This window comes from Sceloporus undulatus, chromosome 4 (assembly GCF_019175285.1).
Source record: "Sceloporus undulatus isolate JIND9_A2432 ecotype Alabama chromosome 4, SceUnd_v1.1, whole genome shotgun sequence".
NCBI classification, from domain to species: Eukaryota; Metazoa; Chordata; class Lepidosauria; order Squamata; family Phrynosomatidae; genus Sceloporus; species Sceloporus undulatus.
In genome coordinates, this window is record NC_056525.1 from 86,511,195 (window position 1) to 86,531,563 (window position 20,369).

At 44.4% G+C, this 20,369-nt stretch overlaps 1 protein-coding gene across 1 annotated transcript; it reads right to left on the bottom strand.

Moving 5' to 3' along the window:
• Window positions 1–14,784: 14,784 nt before the first annotated feature.
• Window positions 14,785–18,453, bottom strand: JUN (Jun proto-oncogene, AP-1 transcription factor subunit). Its single transcript, XM_042464214.1, has one exon. The coding sequence runs from the start codon at window positions 17,616–17,618 to the stop codon at window positions 16,548–16,550; it is 1,071 nt and encodes a 356-aa protein (XP_042320148.1). The 5' UTR covers window positions 17,619–18,453; the 3' UTR covers window positions 14,785–16,547.
• Window positions 18,454–20,369: the final 1,916 nt, after the last annotated feature.

The following is a 20,369-nucleotide window of genomic DNA, read 5'->3' on the forward strand; positions in this document are numbered from 1 at the left end:
TCGATCACTAAGAACAAGTATTTTTCATCCTATTTATTAACTTGAGCTAATACTTAACAATTTTGAGGGGGAAAAACAAGTTTTAACTGCTTTCCCTCAAATGGCATTCCATTAGTTTCATTTATGAATTAAAAGCCTCTTCCTTTAGGACTGCTAGCTCTTTGGGGAGAAAATTTGGAACAGGATCCTGTTCTCTGGACAGTGCCATGGAATTTGTAATCCTCTACCTGGAGAGTTACCAAAAGAGAGGTCAGTTCAATATCTCTGTCAAAGGTTATTGCCTTCAACAGTTGCCACTGTCCAGTATCAATTTCTTCACTATTGGACTATGTGTAACACGCAGGGACTGGAAGATGGTTGTACAGCTGGACAGGCCAACTGACATTTAGCCACATGCATATCTTCTGTCACAATGAAATCTCCTGCTTTCTGATATATGTTGAATATGCAAGAGTTAAGTTTAGTATCACATATATTCCTATTGCCATGTTGAATTTGCTGGAATTAGAAACATAGGAAGCTGGCTTGCACTGGACAGACTATGGCCAGGATCCTATTGGATTCTTATACATGTGTTAGTACCCTTAAATGTGTGCTTGTACTTTTTTTGGCCATTGTACGTTGGACATGTTCAGTTCATGGTTGCATAAATGGAGTTCCACAAATATAACCATTTCATACACTCATTGAAGCATAGAGTTAGAATACACTACAAGGGCCAACTACAGTAGTTCAACTCCCTGCCATGCAGGAATAACAATCAAAGTAGCCCTGACAGATGGCCATCCAGCCTCTGTTTAAAAACCTCCAAAGAAGGAGACGCTACCACTCTCTGAGGCAGTGTATTCCAGTATCAAAAAGCTTTTACGATCAGGAAGTTCTTTGTAACGTTTAGGTGGAAACCCTTTTCCTGTAGTTTAAATCTACTGCTTCAAGTCCTAGTCTCTGGAGCAGCAGAAAACAGGCTTGTTCTATCTTCAATATGACATCCTTTCAACTGTCCAACCAACTGTATATGTGCTTGCTTATTAGGCAAAGGGCAAGGCACAGTGGCTGTTTCTACAATCTCACTGACTCAAGTGATACATTCAAGGCACTCACAAATAGGTACACAGCATCCAGGAATGCACAGCTACATGGCTGGGATCCTGGCGGAATAATGTTTCAACACATAGATAAATCTAGTTGATTCAATGTCTCTGTTCTAGCTGAGTTTAAAAATAGGATTAAGTCCTACATGGAAGTCCCATTAAATCCAAAGCTGGGTATGTTTAGCCTGGAAAAGACAAGGTTAAGAGGCAATATGATAGCCCTGTTTAAATATTTGAAGGGATGTCATACTGAAGATGGAGCAAACTTGTTTTCTGCTGCTCCAGAGACTAAGAAATGAAGCAATGGATTGAAACTAGAGGAAAAGAGATTCCACCTCAACATTAGGAAGAACTTCCTGATGGTAAAATCTTTTTGATACTGGGATATGCTGCCTCGGAGTGTGGTGGAGTCTCCTTCTTTGGCGGTTTTAAAACAGAGGCTGGAAGTTATAGTTCCCCAAAAGTAACTGCCAAGCTGAAACATCTTTGAATTGCAAATGGACATTAAATTTCCTTGAATTTGAAAATCTACCAGTGACCAAATGGCCAAAGGGGGAGGTGCCAGCCTGAGGATAGCCCTCCCTACCATCTGAACTAAGACCAAAATTTGAAAATGCCGCCCTATGACTAACCTCCCCCACCCCCCCCCCCCCCCGGTTTGCCTGATGATGAAGCCAGTATGACTTCGAAAGTTTGCAACATGTAATTGTACATTTTGGTTGGCTCAATAAAGGTAACATTGGCCCGTTCCGCACGGGCACCCTAGTACATGCTCGGCACGTACTAGGGTTAGAAAGGGGCGTCCTTTCCGGATGGCCCTAACCCTAGTATGCGCCGAGCACGTACAAAATGGTGGCACCCATTCTACATGGGTGCCGCCATCTTGATGTAGCGGATGCTTAGCGTACGCATGTCTCAATGCAGTTAATGACGCCGCAAGTGCGCCATTGGCGCCTTGTGACATCATTACTGCGCTGCAAAAAGAAGCCGCTTTTTGCGGCATCTTTGTGCCGCTCGGAGGAGTTGCGTGGTTTAGCCACTGAGCCTCCTCCGCAAATGAGGGCGCTTTGCAGACCGCCCTTTTGGGCGGTCTGTAAAGCGCCATTGTTTGGAAGTTATTGGATTTGCCAAGCTGTAGTGCTCTTTGGAGCTGGTTCAAACATGGGTATTCCATTTGGGAAATGCAACATAAAAAACATATGTACCTAAAATATTCTATATTTAAAACCCAAAGCAGAATGTTCTTACCACCTCTTCAGTGGAATCTGTTCATACACTGAACGGCTATTCACATACTGAAATGCAGAAGAAACCAAGTGTCATGACATCAAGTAAGGTATTGACAAGTGAACCAGCCACACACAATATCTGTCAAAACTGTAACACATCTTCATTGGCTTTTGGAGGCAGAAGAGGAGGTGTGTATCAAATGCACAACTGAGCTCCATCCCATAACTCCACACTATACCAGTATCTAGGCTGCACTACCTACACTGCGGACAAGAGCCAGCATGAGAAGACTTCATGCTGAAGGTATAATGTAAGTGCGTGAATCTTCTACTTTTATGAGGACTATTTCTCACACACCCATTTTAAAAGCTTTACTCATTGCCTAGTTGCCTCTTTATTAAGCTTATCCATGTTTAGGGCTTACTTACTGTATCTGGTCTAAAAGCCCTTGTTTTGCTAATAAGAAAAATCTATAATAATATAATTATTACTACAATTATTATTATTATTATTATTAAGCTTTATTTATAAAGCACTGTAAATTTACACAGCGCTGTACATACAATCTTTTTAATTGGACGGTTCCCTGCCCTCGGGATTACAATCTAAAAGACACAACACAGAAGGAGAAGGGAAAGATAGAGGGGGCCTCTCTAGTGGGATAATACATATAAAATACATAGCAATACAGGAAGTGATTCAATAAAATAGACAACAAAAGAACATCAAATAGCAAGTGACAATTATGCAATGCCTGGGAACACTTCTCTGAACAGGATGGTCTTCAGCTCCGTTTTGAAGCTGGTGAAAGAAGAGATGGCTCTTGTTTGCGGGGGAAGAAGGTTCCAGGAGTGAGGGGCAGCGAGTGAAAAGGGGCAAATCCGAGACATGGCAGAGGAAATCCTGGGCTGGGACAGCAGACCTTGACTACCAGAACGGAGGGCCCTAGTTGGAAGGTGAGGAGAAAGAAGGTCTGATAAGTAATTATGATAGTCTTGCCTACTTTGTATCAAAAATATGGAACAACTGACAAGGGTGAAAATGTGAAGTAATTTTCTTTAGACTTCACTGTTTCAGGCAGGAACTACAGTGGTCCTTTGGTATCCTTTAGGATTTTGTTCCATGACACCACTTTGGATACCAAAATCAGTGGGTATTCAAGTCCCATTATATACAGTGGGGTAGTAAAATAGTGAGTCTTATATAAAATGGAAAAATCATGCTTTGCTTTTTGGAATTTATATTTTTTTAAAATATTTTCAATCCATGTATACTTGAATTCATGGATAAAGAATCAGTTGGATACAGAGGGACAGCTGTACGGTAGTTGATATTTCTTTGGAGGACAGACATTGCTTGCTAGTGCTGATTCTGTGGTATCATAATGTATCACTTGTGAGAGGTCATAGGTCATTATATAAAATATTTGTGCAATTTGGGACAAGGATTCACCTGACACATTCCAGTTCTCTGGCATACCTGGGAAAGAAAGATCAGCCTCCACCCCCAGCATAAACTTGTTCTTTCTTCCCTAGGTGTGGAAGGGGAGCTGCGATGTCCTCGGTGCACCTCTGCAACTGATCAGTGGATGAAAGCACAGTGTTGCACTTGTGAGCCCCTGGCTGCTTATGTGTGGGTGACAAGTACTGCACAAGGAAGTGCAACATGCTTCTTTCTACAACATCCCATAAAATGCACATGCAGGAGTACTACAGGGGTTACACCTATATAGGTCACAAAGCGGGTTCGAGCCAAACTGGCACTTCTGCCAGTCACTTTCTGGTATCCATTCTCAAAAAGAAATTAGTTCTCCTATGCCAAAGGACTAGCAACACTGCACTGTTTTATTACTCAGTTTTGAGCACAACTACTTTGCATTTACTTGTTTATCTGTCTATAGTCCATTTCTCTTGACTGAGTCAATAAAAATTAAGAATTTCAAGAGAAATAGGTTCCCTCCATGCCAGTAAATAGCAACATGAAAACAGTGTAATCAGCATATCAGATTTAAAGCTTAGATTCCCCATCCTCAATTAGTTCAATGTTCAAGATGGGAAATGAATCAAAAGGACAAACAGGATCTTTTCTTTACTAACATTCCTTCCCAAAAAGGATGTTGGGCTGTTATTTCAGTTTAGCTAAAGCCAGAGCTTGGAATCAACATCCTCTGTTTGAAAATGTGCACTGAAATAGAGATCTTGTTGTCTTCTCTCACTTATTTCCACCCACCCTTGCAAGAAACAGACATTTCTCTTGGGCATGTCTCAGACTTATAGCCTAGAGTAAGCAAAGTAACTCATCCTCAAGAAATAGCAATCCTCTGTCTAGCCATGCTGATTTTTAGCTATTTTGCCATGCCTTTGTGAGGCTCAAGTCAAGAAGTATTTGCTAGACTGAGAATGAAAAGTAATAGCATGACAATAAACATTATAAAACCAACACATAAATGATAGTTGTTATTGCTGTGTGCCTTCAAATCATTTCTGGCACACAGGTTAAGGGAAACCTACTGTGGGGTTTTCTTGGAAAGATTTGTTCAAGGGAGGTCTGCCATTGCCTTCCTCTGAGGATGAGAGCTTGTGATTTGCCCAAGGTCACCCTGTGAGTTTTGTGGCCGAGCAAGGAATCACACCCTGGTGTCCAGAGTCATAGTCCCTACAAATGACTTTGGCGTGCTACAGACCATCCTTAAAGGACGGTCTGGTGGCGGTGCTGTTTGTGCCGCTGGCAAGCCACAGTGGATATACTGCGTGGCTTGGCGGCGGCAAGAAAAAGAAGCTGCAAAAAGCGGCTTCTTTTTGCAGTGCGCCAGTGACACCGCAGTGCACCATTGGCACACTTGCAATGTCACCTGGGCACCACGACGTGCAGATGCTTTGCGTCCATTATGTCAAAATGGCAGTGCCCATGTGAACAGGGCACCGCCATTTTGTACATACTCCATACGTACTAGGGTTGCGGGCGTCTAAAAGAGATTCCCCCAGGCAACCCTAGTACGTATGGAGTACATACTTGGGTACCTGTCTGTAGCGCGCCTTTATCAGTGTTGATAAAGGGCCACAACTTTATTGGCTACCCCTCTTAGAGCTTTGCATTATATAGGAAATTCATCCATTCATTCGCTAACCCACCTGCCAACTGATGGCAACTATAGGCAGCCCACCTACTGAGAAACCACAAAATGGCAATAAATGGGTTCCACATAGTTGCTAACAGACAACTGGCCAGCAGGTTTTCCAGCCCCTCCTTACATTTTCTCTAGGCAAATCACAGGGCAATTCTCTCCTACAATGTCCACCTGAGGAGAAAAGCCTGCCCCTCCATTTGGTCAGCTGCCAGGTGGCCTCTAACAGAATCCCACATTTATTGCACAGGCTCCTGGGAGAGAAAGTGAATGATCTGAAATGACAATGGCTCCCCCACACTTCCTGTGTCCCCTCCACTTAAAAAAATTGGGAAATGGGGATCTGGGAGAATGTGGAACTTTTTGTTATAAGCAATGCACAGAAATTATGGTCCTTTTCCTTATAGCATTGGAAGGAATACAACCACTTCAACCTGTGGGAGCTATGATGTCTGGAAGGTTGTAAAAGCCAGGCTCCAGTTAGAATCATTCTTTAAGTATGAATGGTTTGTGATGGTAGTGCCTTGCTGGCATAATTACAAATGAGGATTTTCTTTCTAGATCTTCTGGCAGGCCAGAACAGCTTTAGGTTTCTAAGGCAGACCACACCAACTATTGCTCAGTCAACATCTTCTGGGAGATCTAAATTATGAGTTTGAATTTCAGCCAAATCAATGCCTGGTCAAGCAGATGTCCTATGAACAGTCCCAGCAATGGTGATTGGTGTCTGCCATGTCAGGTGTTGGTTCATCCATGTACATCCATCCACTCACACTTGATTGATGGATGGTTGACTTTCCCTCTGAACTGAGACTCAAGGCAGCTTACAAAATGGAGAGAATTACAATTAAAAATATGGTTAAAACAGACAATAAGTTAATATTAAAACAGTATTAAACCAACAACAAAATTAAAAAAAACATTTTTAAAAGTACTTTAAGACAAAGAATAGAAGCGGTACACTACTATAAAAGGACCTTTTACTGTAAAAAAAATCAAATCAACTCCTTAAGGTCTGCTGGGATCAAAATGGTTTCACTTGTTGCCAAAAATACAGCCTCCCTAGCCTTCTTAGGAAGCTAGCTCCAGAGTGTGGGAACAGCCATGAAGAAGGCCATCTCCCACTTTTCCACCAAATGTGCTTGTGAAGATGATGAGATCAAGAGAAGATTGCCATGAAGATCTTACACTTAGAGTAGACTCATACAGGATAGCTTGGATCATTTGATCCACATAGGACTTGGATCATAACCATCTCTTTGCGTTGTGCGTGGAAACAGATGGGCAGCTGGTAGTACTTCTGCAACAAGGGTGTCTATTCTGGGTTTTGTTTGATATTTTAAATGAGTTGTCCAAGGTGTTGAACTCTATACCACAAATAGATTCAAAACTATTAAGACCTGGAAGAAAACCCAGAACACATTCACAGCCCCTCTCTAACATGGAAGTCAGTGGCTACTACTGATTGTGAGGGCTCATGGGAATATAAAGCAAGCCATTGAAGAAACATCTACTGTTGCTTCCTAGTGCTGAACAAGATGCAAATTGGTCCCCATGTGAATCTGGGAACCCTAACTTTGGCCCTGAAAATTCTGGCCCCACAGCTGCCCACTTGTTTTCAAAGATACACCTATCTTCAAGCTATTACAGTTTTTAAAAGTAGAAACCAATGCCTCTACAGTGGTGCATTTAAAGCCTAATATCACACACACCAACATGCCATGAGCCAAGGGAATGGCTTGTCTGAAAAAGGTATGCATTTCTGCACATATGTATGAAAAGGCTCTGGAATGGAAAAAAAGATTCAAAGAGAGCTCTTGAAAGCAATTAAAGGTGTGCTAGGCATTCTCTGAAAACATATTTAATAGGCATGCATGCCAAACGTCAAGGCTATTTTTATTGGTAGCAGCCTTTGTGTTTTCTTAGGGTTTTTTTTTTAAAACAGGCAACTTTGAAAAGAAGGTGTGCCTCAAGTCAGCCGCAACATAAATGAGGCAGAGCTGCTTTCAAAACAATACCACCTTTTAAGGTGATGCTGGAGCTCATGATGACATTCCTTGCATAAAGAGGGAGGAAAAAAACACGGGGTGCTTCAAAACAAAAAGCTCCTAGCAAAGCTACATGGCTAGAATGGCTATTTCAGTTCCTTTCCCATTTTAACAAGGATTTTTGAATGGAAATAAAAAGGAGGAAGAAGCCAAAGGGAAATGGGTGAGCCACATTTAGATTCCCTGTAAAGTTTCACGAGCAAGAGAGGCCAACACTAAGGAGCAGGACTTTCACACAGCAGCAGTTCGGAAAACAAAATACCTTCAGGTGTCCCAGAGGGAAGGTGAAGTAGCCTGGGACCTTAGCTTGGGACCTTATGAATATTCCTTGGTAGTTGCTCCCAGATTTAGGAATGCCCAAACAGGTGGGGCTGAGCTGGCTCCCTCCCTCTTGTTTTTCTGCAAATAGGTAAAGAACTTTTTATACAGGCAGGACTTTTGCAACTAATTTCTTGCAACAGGAAACATTTTTAACTTGATGCATGTTGTATTAGTCTGTTGTGTGTCTGGGTCAGTGCCTTCAGTAAGCCAGCGTGGTGTAGTGGTTTGAGCATTGGACTATAACTGGAGACCAGAGTTTAAATCCCTGCTCAGCCATGGAAATTTACTGTGTGACTTTGGGCAAGTCACACTCTCTCATACTCAGAGGAATACAATGATGGCAAGCCCTCTCTGAATAAATCTTGCCAAGAAAACCACAAGATAGGTTCACCTTAGGGTCAGACTTTAGTATGCTGAAGAAACAGCAGTGCACTCAGGGACTATGGGAGGGTATTTCTGATGCGAGATTTCAAATCAGTTGCATTAATTCTGTACTGGATCCATTAATACAGTCCTGATCCAACTCTCTCAATTTAACCAGTTGTTGCTATGTGCCTTTAGGTCTTTTCCAACTTAAGGGAACTCTCTCATGGAGCTTTCTTGATAAGATTTTTTCAGAAGAGGTTTGCCATGGCCTTCCTCTGAGGCAGATCGAATGTGACTTGCCCAAGGTCACCCGGTGGGAAGATGGTCAAGCAGGGAATTGAACTCTGGTCTCCAGAGCCCTAGGAGATTATCAGACGGGGGGGGGGGGGGAAGCCAGTAGTACACATATCCAGGACTTAACCCATGAAGATCCAGGAATATTCCAGCAACAAATCATTAATGGGGAAGTCCCAGGAATGGTTTGTTGCTGGAGCATTCCTGGAACTTCATGGGTTAAGTCTTGAATAAGCACGACATCGTCTGAAAAGGGAGTATTCCCTTTTCTTCCCCAATTTCCCCTTGTTTCATAATCTCCCTAGTCCAGTGCTCAAACCATGATATCATGCTGGGTCTGGACTTATGGAGACCTGAGTTCAGCTCCCCAAGGAACCTTGAAGTTCACTGGGGTGGAAATACTATTTTCTATTAATCTAACCTACCTTCCAGTGTTGCTCAGAGGATAAAACAGGACCACCTCTGTTAAGGTGTCCTAAGTCTTGCAATAATGGATGAAATAAACAATCTTTCACATCCTCCCTCCCTGAAATGTACTTCCACAAAGTTGTCAAGGATCAAATACTGAGTTGGAAAAGTGTTATTCTTCTCCTTAGCTAGAGAAAGGTAGATGCCCAATGGAACAGTAGGTGAGATTTCTGAAAGGGCAGCTAATGGTTATGGACAAGGAGAAGACATGCTTGCAAGTCTACCTTATGTGACAAAGGAATTTCATTGGCTTTGGGTACTGTGCACCTTTGGATGAATAAGGGATACTTTTTGCTGCTCCACTTCAGTCAGAAAAATGCCTTGGGCTAGCCATGATTAGGGATTTTTGAAGGCATGAATCCCACAATTACGGCACTACTCTTATGGAACCGTTGGTTATTGTTGTTATGTGCCTTCAAGTCATTTCTGTCCTATGGTGATCCTAATATGAACCTATCATGGGATTTTCTTGTCAAATTTCTTCAGAGGGAGTTAGCCATTGCCGTCATCTGCAGCTGAGAGAGTGTAACTTGCCCAAAGATCACCCATTGGGTTTCCATGGCCAAGCAAGGATTTAAGCTCTGGATTCCAGAATTGTAATTCAACACTTAAGCCACTACACCAGAATCTACCAGCCATTATTAATCCCACAAAAATTTAGTTTCTTCAGAGTTCACCCATTTTGCTGGTAAGATATTTTCCCCTTGTAAAAGAGTCATTACCTATTTTTGGGGGGGTGGGGGTTAATTGTTAGACATAATGGCATTATACTATGTTTCAATGGCACAGCCACATTTCAGTTTGGGTTTGCTAGCTTTACACATTGTGAGCAACTTTAACTTTTGTGTGTTCATCAATCTAGCACATTTTGCTGATTGTTTCCCAAAAAATCTTGGCAATGAGGTTGCCTGGTCTACCAGACCACTGAATTTCATGGACTATCATAAATGGCACTCATAAAATAGGAGCTTATAATGTTTCCTCCAATCCCACCCATCCAACTGGCTTTCAAAAGAGTAAAATTCAAGACTCAATTGCTACTAGTCATTTTAAGTTTCTACAGCTTCAGAGACAGCAGGCCTCTGAATATCATTCATTGTGGAGCCATAATGACATACACCCAACTAAATGGGTCTCCCACTGAGCCTTGGTTATCCATTGTAGGGATCAGAAGGCTGGACAAGTTAAACCCTTGATCTGATCTAGTAGGTTTCTTCCTTAGGATCTTGTGATTTTCAGTACCTTCTTTAGGTCTTTCATTTGGGAACTCACACAATTTTTTTTTGTTAACCACTGTTCTTCCATGGCCTCCAGCCCACTTCACCAGATGCTTGAGTCCACTTATGCCATACAAAATGTGCAGTTTTTCAGGTACCATGAGATTCTTTGTTGTTGTCTATGCTGCAGTAAATGTAATACAGTTGCCCTGCTAGGAATCATTATAGTAGGTGGACACTTTTAACTTCATTGCTTACAAACTGCTTCCCTTTGTAAATGTGTGTGTGTGTGTGTGTGTGTGTGTGTGTGTGTGTATGTGTGTGTGTGCATGCACCTGCCAATTTGGGATAGTATTTCATGTTATCTGGTCAAGCAAGTTCTAATACACAACAGTTTATTCCAGATTAAATGTGTCTTGTCTTTAAGGTGCCACAGGACTGCTCACTGTTGAGGTCTCTTGTTGCTGTTGTTGAATGCCTTCAAGTTGTTTCCAATTTACAGGGACCCTATCATGGGGTTTTCCTGGCAAGATGTGTTCAGATTTTACCACTGCCTTCCTCTGAGGCTGAGCGTATGTGACTTATCCGAGGTTACCCTGTGGGTTTCCACGGCTGAGTGGGGTTTTGAATCCTAGTCTCCAGGGTCACAGTCCAATGTTCTCTTATGTTCTCTTACGTACCTGTTAAAAAGTAAGAAAGCCACAATCCCAACATTTTAAGTGATGTTAAAAAGTGGCCACACTATTTTTGTTATTTGATCTAAAATTGCCATTATAGGCCAGGATCCTATTGGCCACACAGCTCTTGTGTAATGGACTGTTACACAATTGTCATACTGTCTCCTCACTTGCACAAGAAGAAGATGGCGGTAGCAGTATTGATAGGAGAAGGAAGATGCTAGTTGCAAGGTGCCTATATCTCAAATGGCTAGCTTCCAGGAGGCCCATGGAGCTGAGGCAGCATGAAAGGACTGGCATGGACAATCACCTATCCCATGACAAAGACAACTATCCAAACTATCTTTCCCATATTATCTTGGCTCCATGGACTCCCCATCCTAGAAGCCAGGCATTTGAGGAACTAATTCTTCTCTTACCATTGCCTGCCCCCCCCCCCCGGCTGCCAGGTTTTTCTTCTTGCGACTGCCACCTTTGCCATCAGTGTAACTACATTAATGGAGCTAATAGGATGCTAGCCTTAGTTGGCAGAGTGGCTATGGCATTAAAATAGGTGTACAGCTGGCAGAAATTAAATCCATACTCTTTTGTAGTTACTAGATCTCCATGCTAAGAAAGAAATGCTTTATCTACTGAAATTCTGTATTTCATACAGCCTGTCATAAAGCCACAAAAGCCATGCCAGAAACAAAAGCTGGCACCCTCCCCCTTTTGTCCTTGACCCCAAATGCGTTGGCCAGTTAATAGCATTTGTAATAGAATTGGGGGGATAGCCCAGCACTATTTTTCTTGGCTTAGGGAAGCTGGATGGAATGTTTTTGGAATTCCTCCTTTAAACTTGCACTGAAATTATCTAGCACTCTGTTTTCACATGGATAATGGTATTGAAAGTGGGCTGTAAAAGTGTTAATAGGCCCGAAAAGCCTTTAAAATAGGAGTGGCACAACAAGAAACTCCTTAATTCCTGGAAGTGTCAAGTGAGTGTATATACACACTGGCGATTAAATCAGGGCAGTCTGTTCAACAATGACACCAAGATTTTGGGACAGCAAAATTGCTCTCTTTCTCACCAGATGTATTTTAAAGAATTATAGCTTTGCTTTACCTTTCCAGGTATTTCTGCTTAGTTTGCTAGCTGGCACTTGTTGAGCAGCTCGCTTCAAAGCCACACCCAGCAGTGCTGTGTGGGCAGCTCCTCTGCTACCTGCTTCTACATATGGTCAAAATCAAGTTACTTTCCGGGCTGTTCATGTCAGCACTAGATACACCCAGCAAAGTACATGACCCTCCCAGTTACTCTTTGTTTGGTAACTACTGATACAAACATTCACATCTGATAGCAGTCAACCCAAGAATATATGCTGACATTACACCTGCCAGTAGGCACAAGAAGAGGAAAGATGAAATCTTTGACTGCGATTTATCCAACCCATTTTATAAAAAAGATGGTAGGTTATAGATTACAAAACTAGACAATTTTTATCATTAGAGACTGCACTTTAAATGGTCCAAAAATATTTCCAGTGTCTAATAAATAACTTTGGTGGCCATCCTTTCTTCCCTTGCAGTTGCACCACCAGGAGAAATTCAGCAGGTGAAACTCAAAGTTCCCCATTGAGTTTCTGCCTTGAAGGTAAACTAGCATGCCATGGGGGTAGTAGTGGAGTGTGTGTGTGTTACCAACAATGGCTTGGTTTGCCCCCTTGATGGCAGAGCTATTAGGGAAGCAGGTTTGGTATTACTGTACTTGGAATAACTTCTAAATAAATCCCTTGTAAATTATATCACAGCTCAATGACCGGAAACTTTTAAAGCCAACTTTTGTTTGGGTAGAACATTCCTTCCCTCTGGGTGTCTGCACCCTTCAGTCCAGGTTTTTGTAACAGTGACAAGTGGAAATCTGAGAACTGAAGGATGTCCACCACTTCACATCCATTCACTGTGTTAAATCCAAATTTCTATTGGTTGTGGAATAAAGGCACTGAGGCCATCACTCCTTCCCAGCAAGAGGTGAAAACTCTGTTTCAATGCAGGCTGGTTCACCAAGACTATATACACTTCCTACTTCTTTTTGTTTTGGAAGTTAGAAGCATTATTTATTCTCAAGAATAAGAGCCAGAGCAGTTTGAGTGTTTGACTACAACTCAGGAGGAGCTTTCAGCTCAGGCATGAAACCCACTGGGTGACCTTGGGTAAGTCACACTCTCTCAACCTCAAAAGATGGCCATAGTAAACCTTCTCTGAAAAAACTTGCCAAGAAAATTCCATGATAAGTCTGCCATAAATGACTTGAAGGCACACAACAAACATACATTACCAAGAATGAGGTATATTTCTAAGATCTAATGACTCAGTATTCGACGGCTCCCCTTTTTCCTTCTTTTTAACACTACATTTTAATATAAAACAAAAATAGGATTATAAAATGACTTTAAAATTACAAAGTCATCAGTTTTACGGATCCATGCTGTGATACTTAAGAACACAGGAAACTTGTCTTATATCAAATTAGACCATAGATAGCTTAGTACTGTACTGTCAAACCTAACCGGCAGCAGCTTTTCCAGCATTTGAGACAAATTGTTCTAGTTGCTGTGTGTCTTCAAGTCATTTCTGCCTATCTTATCATGGATTGTTTTAGAGGGGTGGAGAATTTGTTCAGTGTGGGTTTGCCTTTGCCTTCCTCTGAGGCTGAGAGAATGTGGCTCACCCAAGGCTGAATGGAAATTCAAACCCAGGTCGTCCAGTGCCTTAGTCCAACAGTCAAACCACTATACCATGCTGGCTCTCCTTTCAGGCAAGAGGTCTTCCCTATTCCATGCAGACTGAATAATGGACGGAGTACAAATCATGTACTGTATTCTGACAGAGAAATTTAGAGTAGAATGCCTTAAACTTCTCAGTGCTAAACACTTTTTCTTAGGAGCAACTCCCACCAACTTCAGCAGTACTTGTTGCTCACTAAATATATTTACAATATTAAAACTTATTTACAATCCAATACTTACCCAAAGAAAGCTTCTTTAATCCAACTGCCTTACACACTTAAATAAGTGTGCACAGTCTCATTTTAAGGTCTACATCCAATTCCTAGTTCCACCTAGATCCATTCACTCAATGCCATTTACGTGTTTGTACATACCATTTAACAGTTGATTCAATGGATCTATTCTAGTTGGAATTAATAACTGGATTTAAACCTCAGGTTGCAATCCTAAATTTGTTGAGAGTATTCCCCTACTGTAATCAATGAGACTTACTTCCACATATCCATGTGTCCTTTAATTAAGGGTATCTCATGAAACAGGTTTAAAACACAGTGCAGAAATAATCCAGTTTGAGACTGCTTTAACTGGCTTGGCTCAGTGCTAGGGAATCCTGGGAACAGTAGTTTATTATTGCACCAGAGCTCTGACAGTTAAATGTCTCACAAAACTACAATTCCCAGAATTCCCAAGCATTAATCCAGGGTAGTTAAAAGTGGTCTCAAACTAGATTATGTCTGCAGTGTGTTTTGGACCAGAGTGTGTGTTCTCAACTATGAATATTTAGAAACAAATTCCACCAGGCTCAAAAGGGTTTACTCCTTAGCAAGCAAGATTAATAGCCCTGTTGGGACTTCCACATAAAGCATGGCTAGGATCAGGCTATTACTTGTGCTGTCCTATAAAAGAAATGGGACATATAGTCTGATACTACACGTTTAATGAGATATAAGTACCAGTGGACTGTAATGGTAAGACTTCAGCAGGGGACACCATATACTTAGAATATACAGGTCTCATTTCGGTGGAACTAAAAAACCTGCTGTTATAAATGCTGGTGCATTTTAAACCTCAATTTTCAAAAGTGTCATCCCAGCTCAAGAGATATCCACTCCTCACTAGTTTACAGATTTTGTTCTTTAAAAAAAGCAATGCACCAAAAGAGGGAAGAGGACTTCAATCATATTGAAAGAGTAATAGAATGATTTTATTGGACAACAGGCAGTCGTAAATACTCATGAACAGAGACCATATTTTATCTAAGAGTTTTAAAAAAAACATAAAAGTGACTCAAATCTCCATATAAAGGTTCCCTTTTTGAAAACTTTTCCCCTATCTTCAGGCATGTCAAGAATATTTGCTCAACACCAGAGTAGCTAAGATAGGAAATGGCCAATTATATTTCATAGAACTCATTGCATAGGGTTCTGGGGTAACAAAAAGAATCCCATCCTCTTTCCCCACTTCTTCTTGACTTCTGTGAAAACTATGTTGGAGAATCGACCCTACAAGTTGCAAGCCAAAATGGACAAAGATTAGGCCCTAAGCTGTGTTTTCCTCTGCTATGGGGGCTCTCGGACACATCCTCTTGTATTCCAGTTATAGAGGACACAGAGAAGAGTCTTAACAGTACTGTAAAAACCAACAGCTTTATTATAATAGGAGTACAAAACCCCCTTCTTCCTCAAAAAAAAGAAAGAGTAAACTGCTCTTACAAACTAACCCAGTGTGGAAGTTAAAGAGCTTGACTCCCCCACTTACAGCATTGGTTAACAGTTTTAACATCTAACCACAAGCTGGTCCTACCTATGCCTGACAGTGCAATGCTACTCCTTGGTAAGCCCCACTTTGTTCAATGAGACTCACACCTAGGTAAGTGTATGTAAATATAGGGTTGCAGCTTTACTGGCACTAATCCAAGGAACTGGGCAAAAAGTATTGACGGTTTTCTTAAATATGATCTACCCTTTCTTCATTTCTTGTTCGGAACAAAACATAAAAAAATTATATACTTTATTATTACAAATGGAGAAGAAGAAGAAAAAAAACCCCTCAAGGTTGCTAAAAAAATCCTCTTATTTACAGACAATACTGGGCTCAGACCCACGCGAACAAATAAAAAATAACTTACAAAGTCATGGATGAAGTAGAGTTTTACTTGGACATTTTATCAGCTGTCATAAACTTTAAAAAAAGAAAGAAAAGAGAGTATGTATCTGTACATAGAACAAGCGGACGCTGAGGCAGGCGGCAGCATCGCCACTTCGGCCCCCAGCCTCCCTCCCCAATGAATGATTTATATTGGTTGTCTTTAAAAAAGTAAGAGTACTGTACTAAGAGAGGAAAAAAGCAACCTACAGTCTCTCTACTGCAGTTTAACCTTTTTAATACTGAACGATGATTGAATGGTTTAGGTTTAGGTCCATGCTTGGTCAATGTTAGAAAAATAAACATAAACAAGGAATAAAGAAGGTAACGTCAGGCAGCCTCTTCTGAAGCTTTGGAGAGCTGTGGTTTTCAAGGGATGCGCCCCCCATTGCCACCTCAGGCTGGATGGCTTTTATGGGACATCATCCCATCCTCTTTCCCCACGTCTTCTTCTTGACTTCTGTGGAAACTGTTAGGATCAGGCTGGGGGAATCGACCCTACAAAGGCACAGCCCCCAGTCTCTCTCCTGTTTCTCTGTCTCCATCCTAGGCATGCTTTGTGGAAGTGTTGTCTGCGGCTGAGGAAGCCCCTTCCAGGCTCTCCTCCATCATAGGCATGCTTTGTGGAAGTGGCACATAGCCGCCCTCCTCCCTTCCAGGCCCCGCTCCCTGTGTTTCAGCCCAGGAGAGCTGTGCCAACCCCCCAGGCCTCTCTCTCTCCTCCTCCCGCCTCTATGCCTAGTCCACTTCTGGAGAAGCCAAGCCAAACCCAACCCAAGTCTTCTCCCTCCCCCGGCCTCAAAAGGTCTGCAGCTGCTGGGTGAGCATGAGCTGGCAGCCGCTGTTGACGTGGTTCATGACCTTCTGCTTGAGCTGGGCCACCTGCTCCCGCAGCATGTTGGCGGTGGAGGCCAGCTCCGAGTTCTGGGCCTTCAGGGTCTTCACCTTCTCCTCCAGGCGGGCGATGCGCTCCAGCTTCCTCTTCCGGCACTTGGAGGCGGCGATGCGGTTCCGCATGCGCTTCCGCTCCGCCTTGATCCGCTCCTGGGACTCCATGTCGATGGGCGACAGGGGAGGGGTCTCGCCGGGCATCTCGGGCACCGTCTGGGGCTCCTCCTTCAGGGCCTGGAGCCGGGGGTGCTGCAGGTGGTGCGGGGGAGGCGGGGCAGGGACCACGGGGACCGGGTAGTTGCTGCTGCTGCTGCTGCCGTTGGGGTAGTTGTTGGGCGCCGCGTTGAGGCTGCTGGGGTTGAAGTTGCTGAGGTTGGCGTAGACCGGAGGCTCGCTGTGCAGCCCGGGCCCGAAGCCCCCGTTGGCGGCCATGGAGGAGGCCGGGGCCATGGCCGGGTTGGGGGGCTGCTGCTGCTGAGGCTGCTGCTGGGCGGCCGTGGTGGCGATGGCGGCGGCGCTGGGCGGCATGGCTGTGTTCTGGTTGTGGAGCTCGGCCAAGGCCCTGACGAAGCCCTCGGCGAAGCCCTCCTGCTCGTCGGTGACGTTCTTGGGGCAGAGGAACTGGGTGGGGGTCGGGGTGGTGGTGATGAGGCCGTTGCCGGACTGGATGATCAGCCTCTCCAGCTCCGGGGAGGCCAGCTTCAGGAGGCCCACGTCCGGGGAGGTCAGCAGATCGGCGCCCTTGTTGCTGTGCCTCAGGTGGGGCTTCAGGCTGCTCGAGGGGTCCGCCAGGTTCAGGGTCATGCTCTGCTTCAGCACCTTGGCGTTGCTGCCGCCTCCGCCGCTGCCTCCGATGCTGTGGAGGCTGCTGGCGCCGCTGCCTCCGTTGTAGCCTCCGTAGGCGCCGCTCTCCGGCTGGGCGAAGGCCGGGTGGACGATGGCATCCTCGTAGAAAGTAGGCTCCATCTTTGCAGTCATATAGAAGGGCCCTCGCCGTCCAGCCCCGGAACAGACTCCAAGAAGCAGCAGCAGCAGGAGCTACTTCCCCGGCACTTTCTCCCTCTCTCTCTCTCTCTCTGTCTTGCTTTCAAAAAGTTGACCAGAGTCCGCCCCCTTCTTTTGAGGAGGAGGCTCAAAGAACAACTAAAGCCAGGAGGGATCACCAAAGTCTTACTCTTTCGCCACAAGGCATTGCCGGCTTCTCTGGGAAATAGAGAGGAAGCTGTCCCTCAGCTCCAAAGAACAACAGAAGCCCTCCTCAAAGGGAGGGAAGGCGCCTGAGGAGGGCCCTGTCCAGGAGACTGGGCAACTTTCCCTCCCTCCCTCCCTTCCCTCTCTCTCTTTGATATCAACTGAAAAGAGCCCAGTCCTCTTCCCAGCCCCTTCCAGCCGAGTTTTCCGAAAAGGCCACTTGTTGGAGGAGCCTTCTTCTCCGGAGCGGCTGTCAGTCCAAGGAGGATAAAAGTTGGGGAGGGTCCCGGAGTCCAGGAGGAGAAACCCAACCAAGCTCTGTCTCTCTTCCTTCTCAGTTCTTGATCCCAAAATGGGGTCTCGAGAGTCCCACGAGTTCAGCCTCTTCTTCGGAGGTCCCGAAGTGGAGCCGGATAGAAGGGGTTCCCCTTAGAAAAGCGACTTTCTTGAAAGGAAAGCGGGAAGGCGCTTCTCGGTGCCGGTCGGTGGCTGCCGTCCTGGCTGCTCCCGGGTGCCTCTTTTCACTGTCGCTTTAAGCTGCCGCTGCCGCGCCTCCTCCTGCCGCCTCCTCCTCCCTCCTCGCCCTCCACTGAGCTCTTCTTTCCCAGCGTGGAGCCCTACACTTATCAGCCAGCGGTAACCCACTAAAAATAGCCCATGATGTCACCCCGGAGCCTTCCCATTGGCTGCCGGCGACGCCTCCCGAGAAATGGGCGGAGCCTCCGGCTTGGTGCCCGTTTGCAAAGGGCGCCCAATCGCCATGGCCAGCCCCTGCCCGCTGGAAGCTTCTCCTCCCTCCCTCCCCCTCCCCTTTTTCTCTCCCTGCGCGCGCGGCATGTCGGGATGAGGTAATGCCTGGGCATCGTTGCAGCGGGGCATTGTGGGATGACGTATTGTTTTTGAATATCGGGTTACCCGCTTAAGGAGCTCCGGTGGCGGTTGGCAGGGAAAGGGAGGGAGAGGAGGAGGGGGGAAAGGGGAGGAGCCACTGCCGCCGCCGCGCGCTGAGGGGCGGGGTTTGTTTTACATAGGGAGATACCAAGTGATAAATAGGGATGGGGGAGGGAAAGGGACGAACCAAAGGGAAGGGGGAGATATAGCTGCCCACGCCTGGCTCTGTGTGGAATGGTTAGACATTCCGGGAAGGATAGGGAGCTAATCGGGCTTTCAGGGCTCTTAAGTAGCTTTCTGAGAAGTATCCCCCAGTGTCCTGAATCCTCGAGCCAAGGCGCTTTATTTTCAAAATAATAATAACAATAAAATACATAAAAATAAAGATATTTGTTGTGTGTCTTCAATTCTTTTCTCACTGATGGCGACCCTATCGTGGGCTTTGGGTTTTGTTTTGCCCGTGCCAACCTCTGAGGCTGAGAGAGTGTGACTTGCCCAAGGTCGCTTAATGTCTGCCTTGCCCTGGCTCAAGACTGTGGAATTCTGGGAGTTGGAGTTTGTTGTGGGCTCGGCTTTGCCTAAAAACGTCAGACTCTCTCTCTCACAAAGGGCCAAGCCGGGTTTTTTAAAATTATTATTTATGTGTATCTTTAACCCACTGGGTGGCCCTTGGGCAAGAAGTCACACTCTCTCAGCCTCAGGGGAAAGCAATGGCAAGCCCCTTCCGAAGAAACTTGCCAAGAGAACTCCAGGATAGATTTGCCTTAGGGGTGCCGAAGTCGGAAAATATTATTATTATTATTATTAAATAAACCCTCTTGGTTCGAGGGATACCTGTAGCACATACGCTCCGTCGTTATTATCATCGTCATCATTTTAAAAATAAACCGCCTTGGCTCCAGGGATTCTTGGGGTACACACATGTCATTATTGTTAATAATAATAATAATAATAATAGTAATTTATTTATAAAAAATAAACCGCCTTGGCCGAGGAGTTCCTACAGTATACACACACGCTAATAATAAAAATTGTTGTCATTCGCTTTTCGTCCTCCGTTCAAAAAGCGTCATGTTTTGGCCGTTTTGTTAAGTTAACCCTTTGCCTCCCACCTCCAGCCCCGAGGACTTTCTTTTCCCTTCGGAGGAGAAGGAGGAAGGCCCCGCGTGATCTGGGGTTGCATCCACACTGGAGAAATAACCCGGTTATTAACCTGGGCCCACAGCAAACTCCAACTCCCAGAATTCCATAGCCTTCAGCCAGAAAAGAGTTAAAGCGGTGCCAAACCGGGTTATTTCTCCAGTGTGGATGCTATGAACCCATGCTCCTGGAAAGAGAAGGTTAGGGAATGGAGGACATGGCCTGGAAAAAGGAGGACCTCTGGCCACTCTGCCCTCAGGAGGTTTCCAAAATAGTTACACACATTGTCACACATTATGGTAGCCCTGAGGTAATAAAGGCTTTTCCTCCTCCTCACCTATCCTAAAAAAAGGGTGACCACCAGGTGTCCTAACCGCAAAGGAGGACAAGGCACTGCAAAAAATGTAGGACACGCCAGAAAATTGTAGGGCATTACAAAATAAAAGCTGAACACACTTTATAGAAATGTAAATTTATGCTTCTTAATCAAGCATATATATATATATG

Bases quoted from the DNA above. Each gene is read 5' to 3' on its own strand.
- JUN (XM_042464214.1), bottom strand. From the start codon at position 17,618: ATGACTGCAAAGATGGAGCCTACTTTCTACGAGGATGCCATCGTCCAC.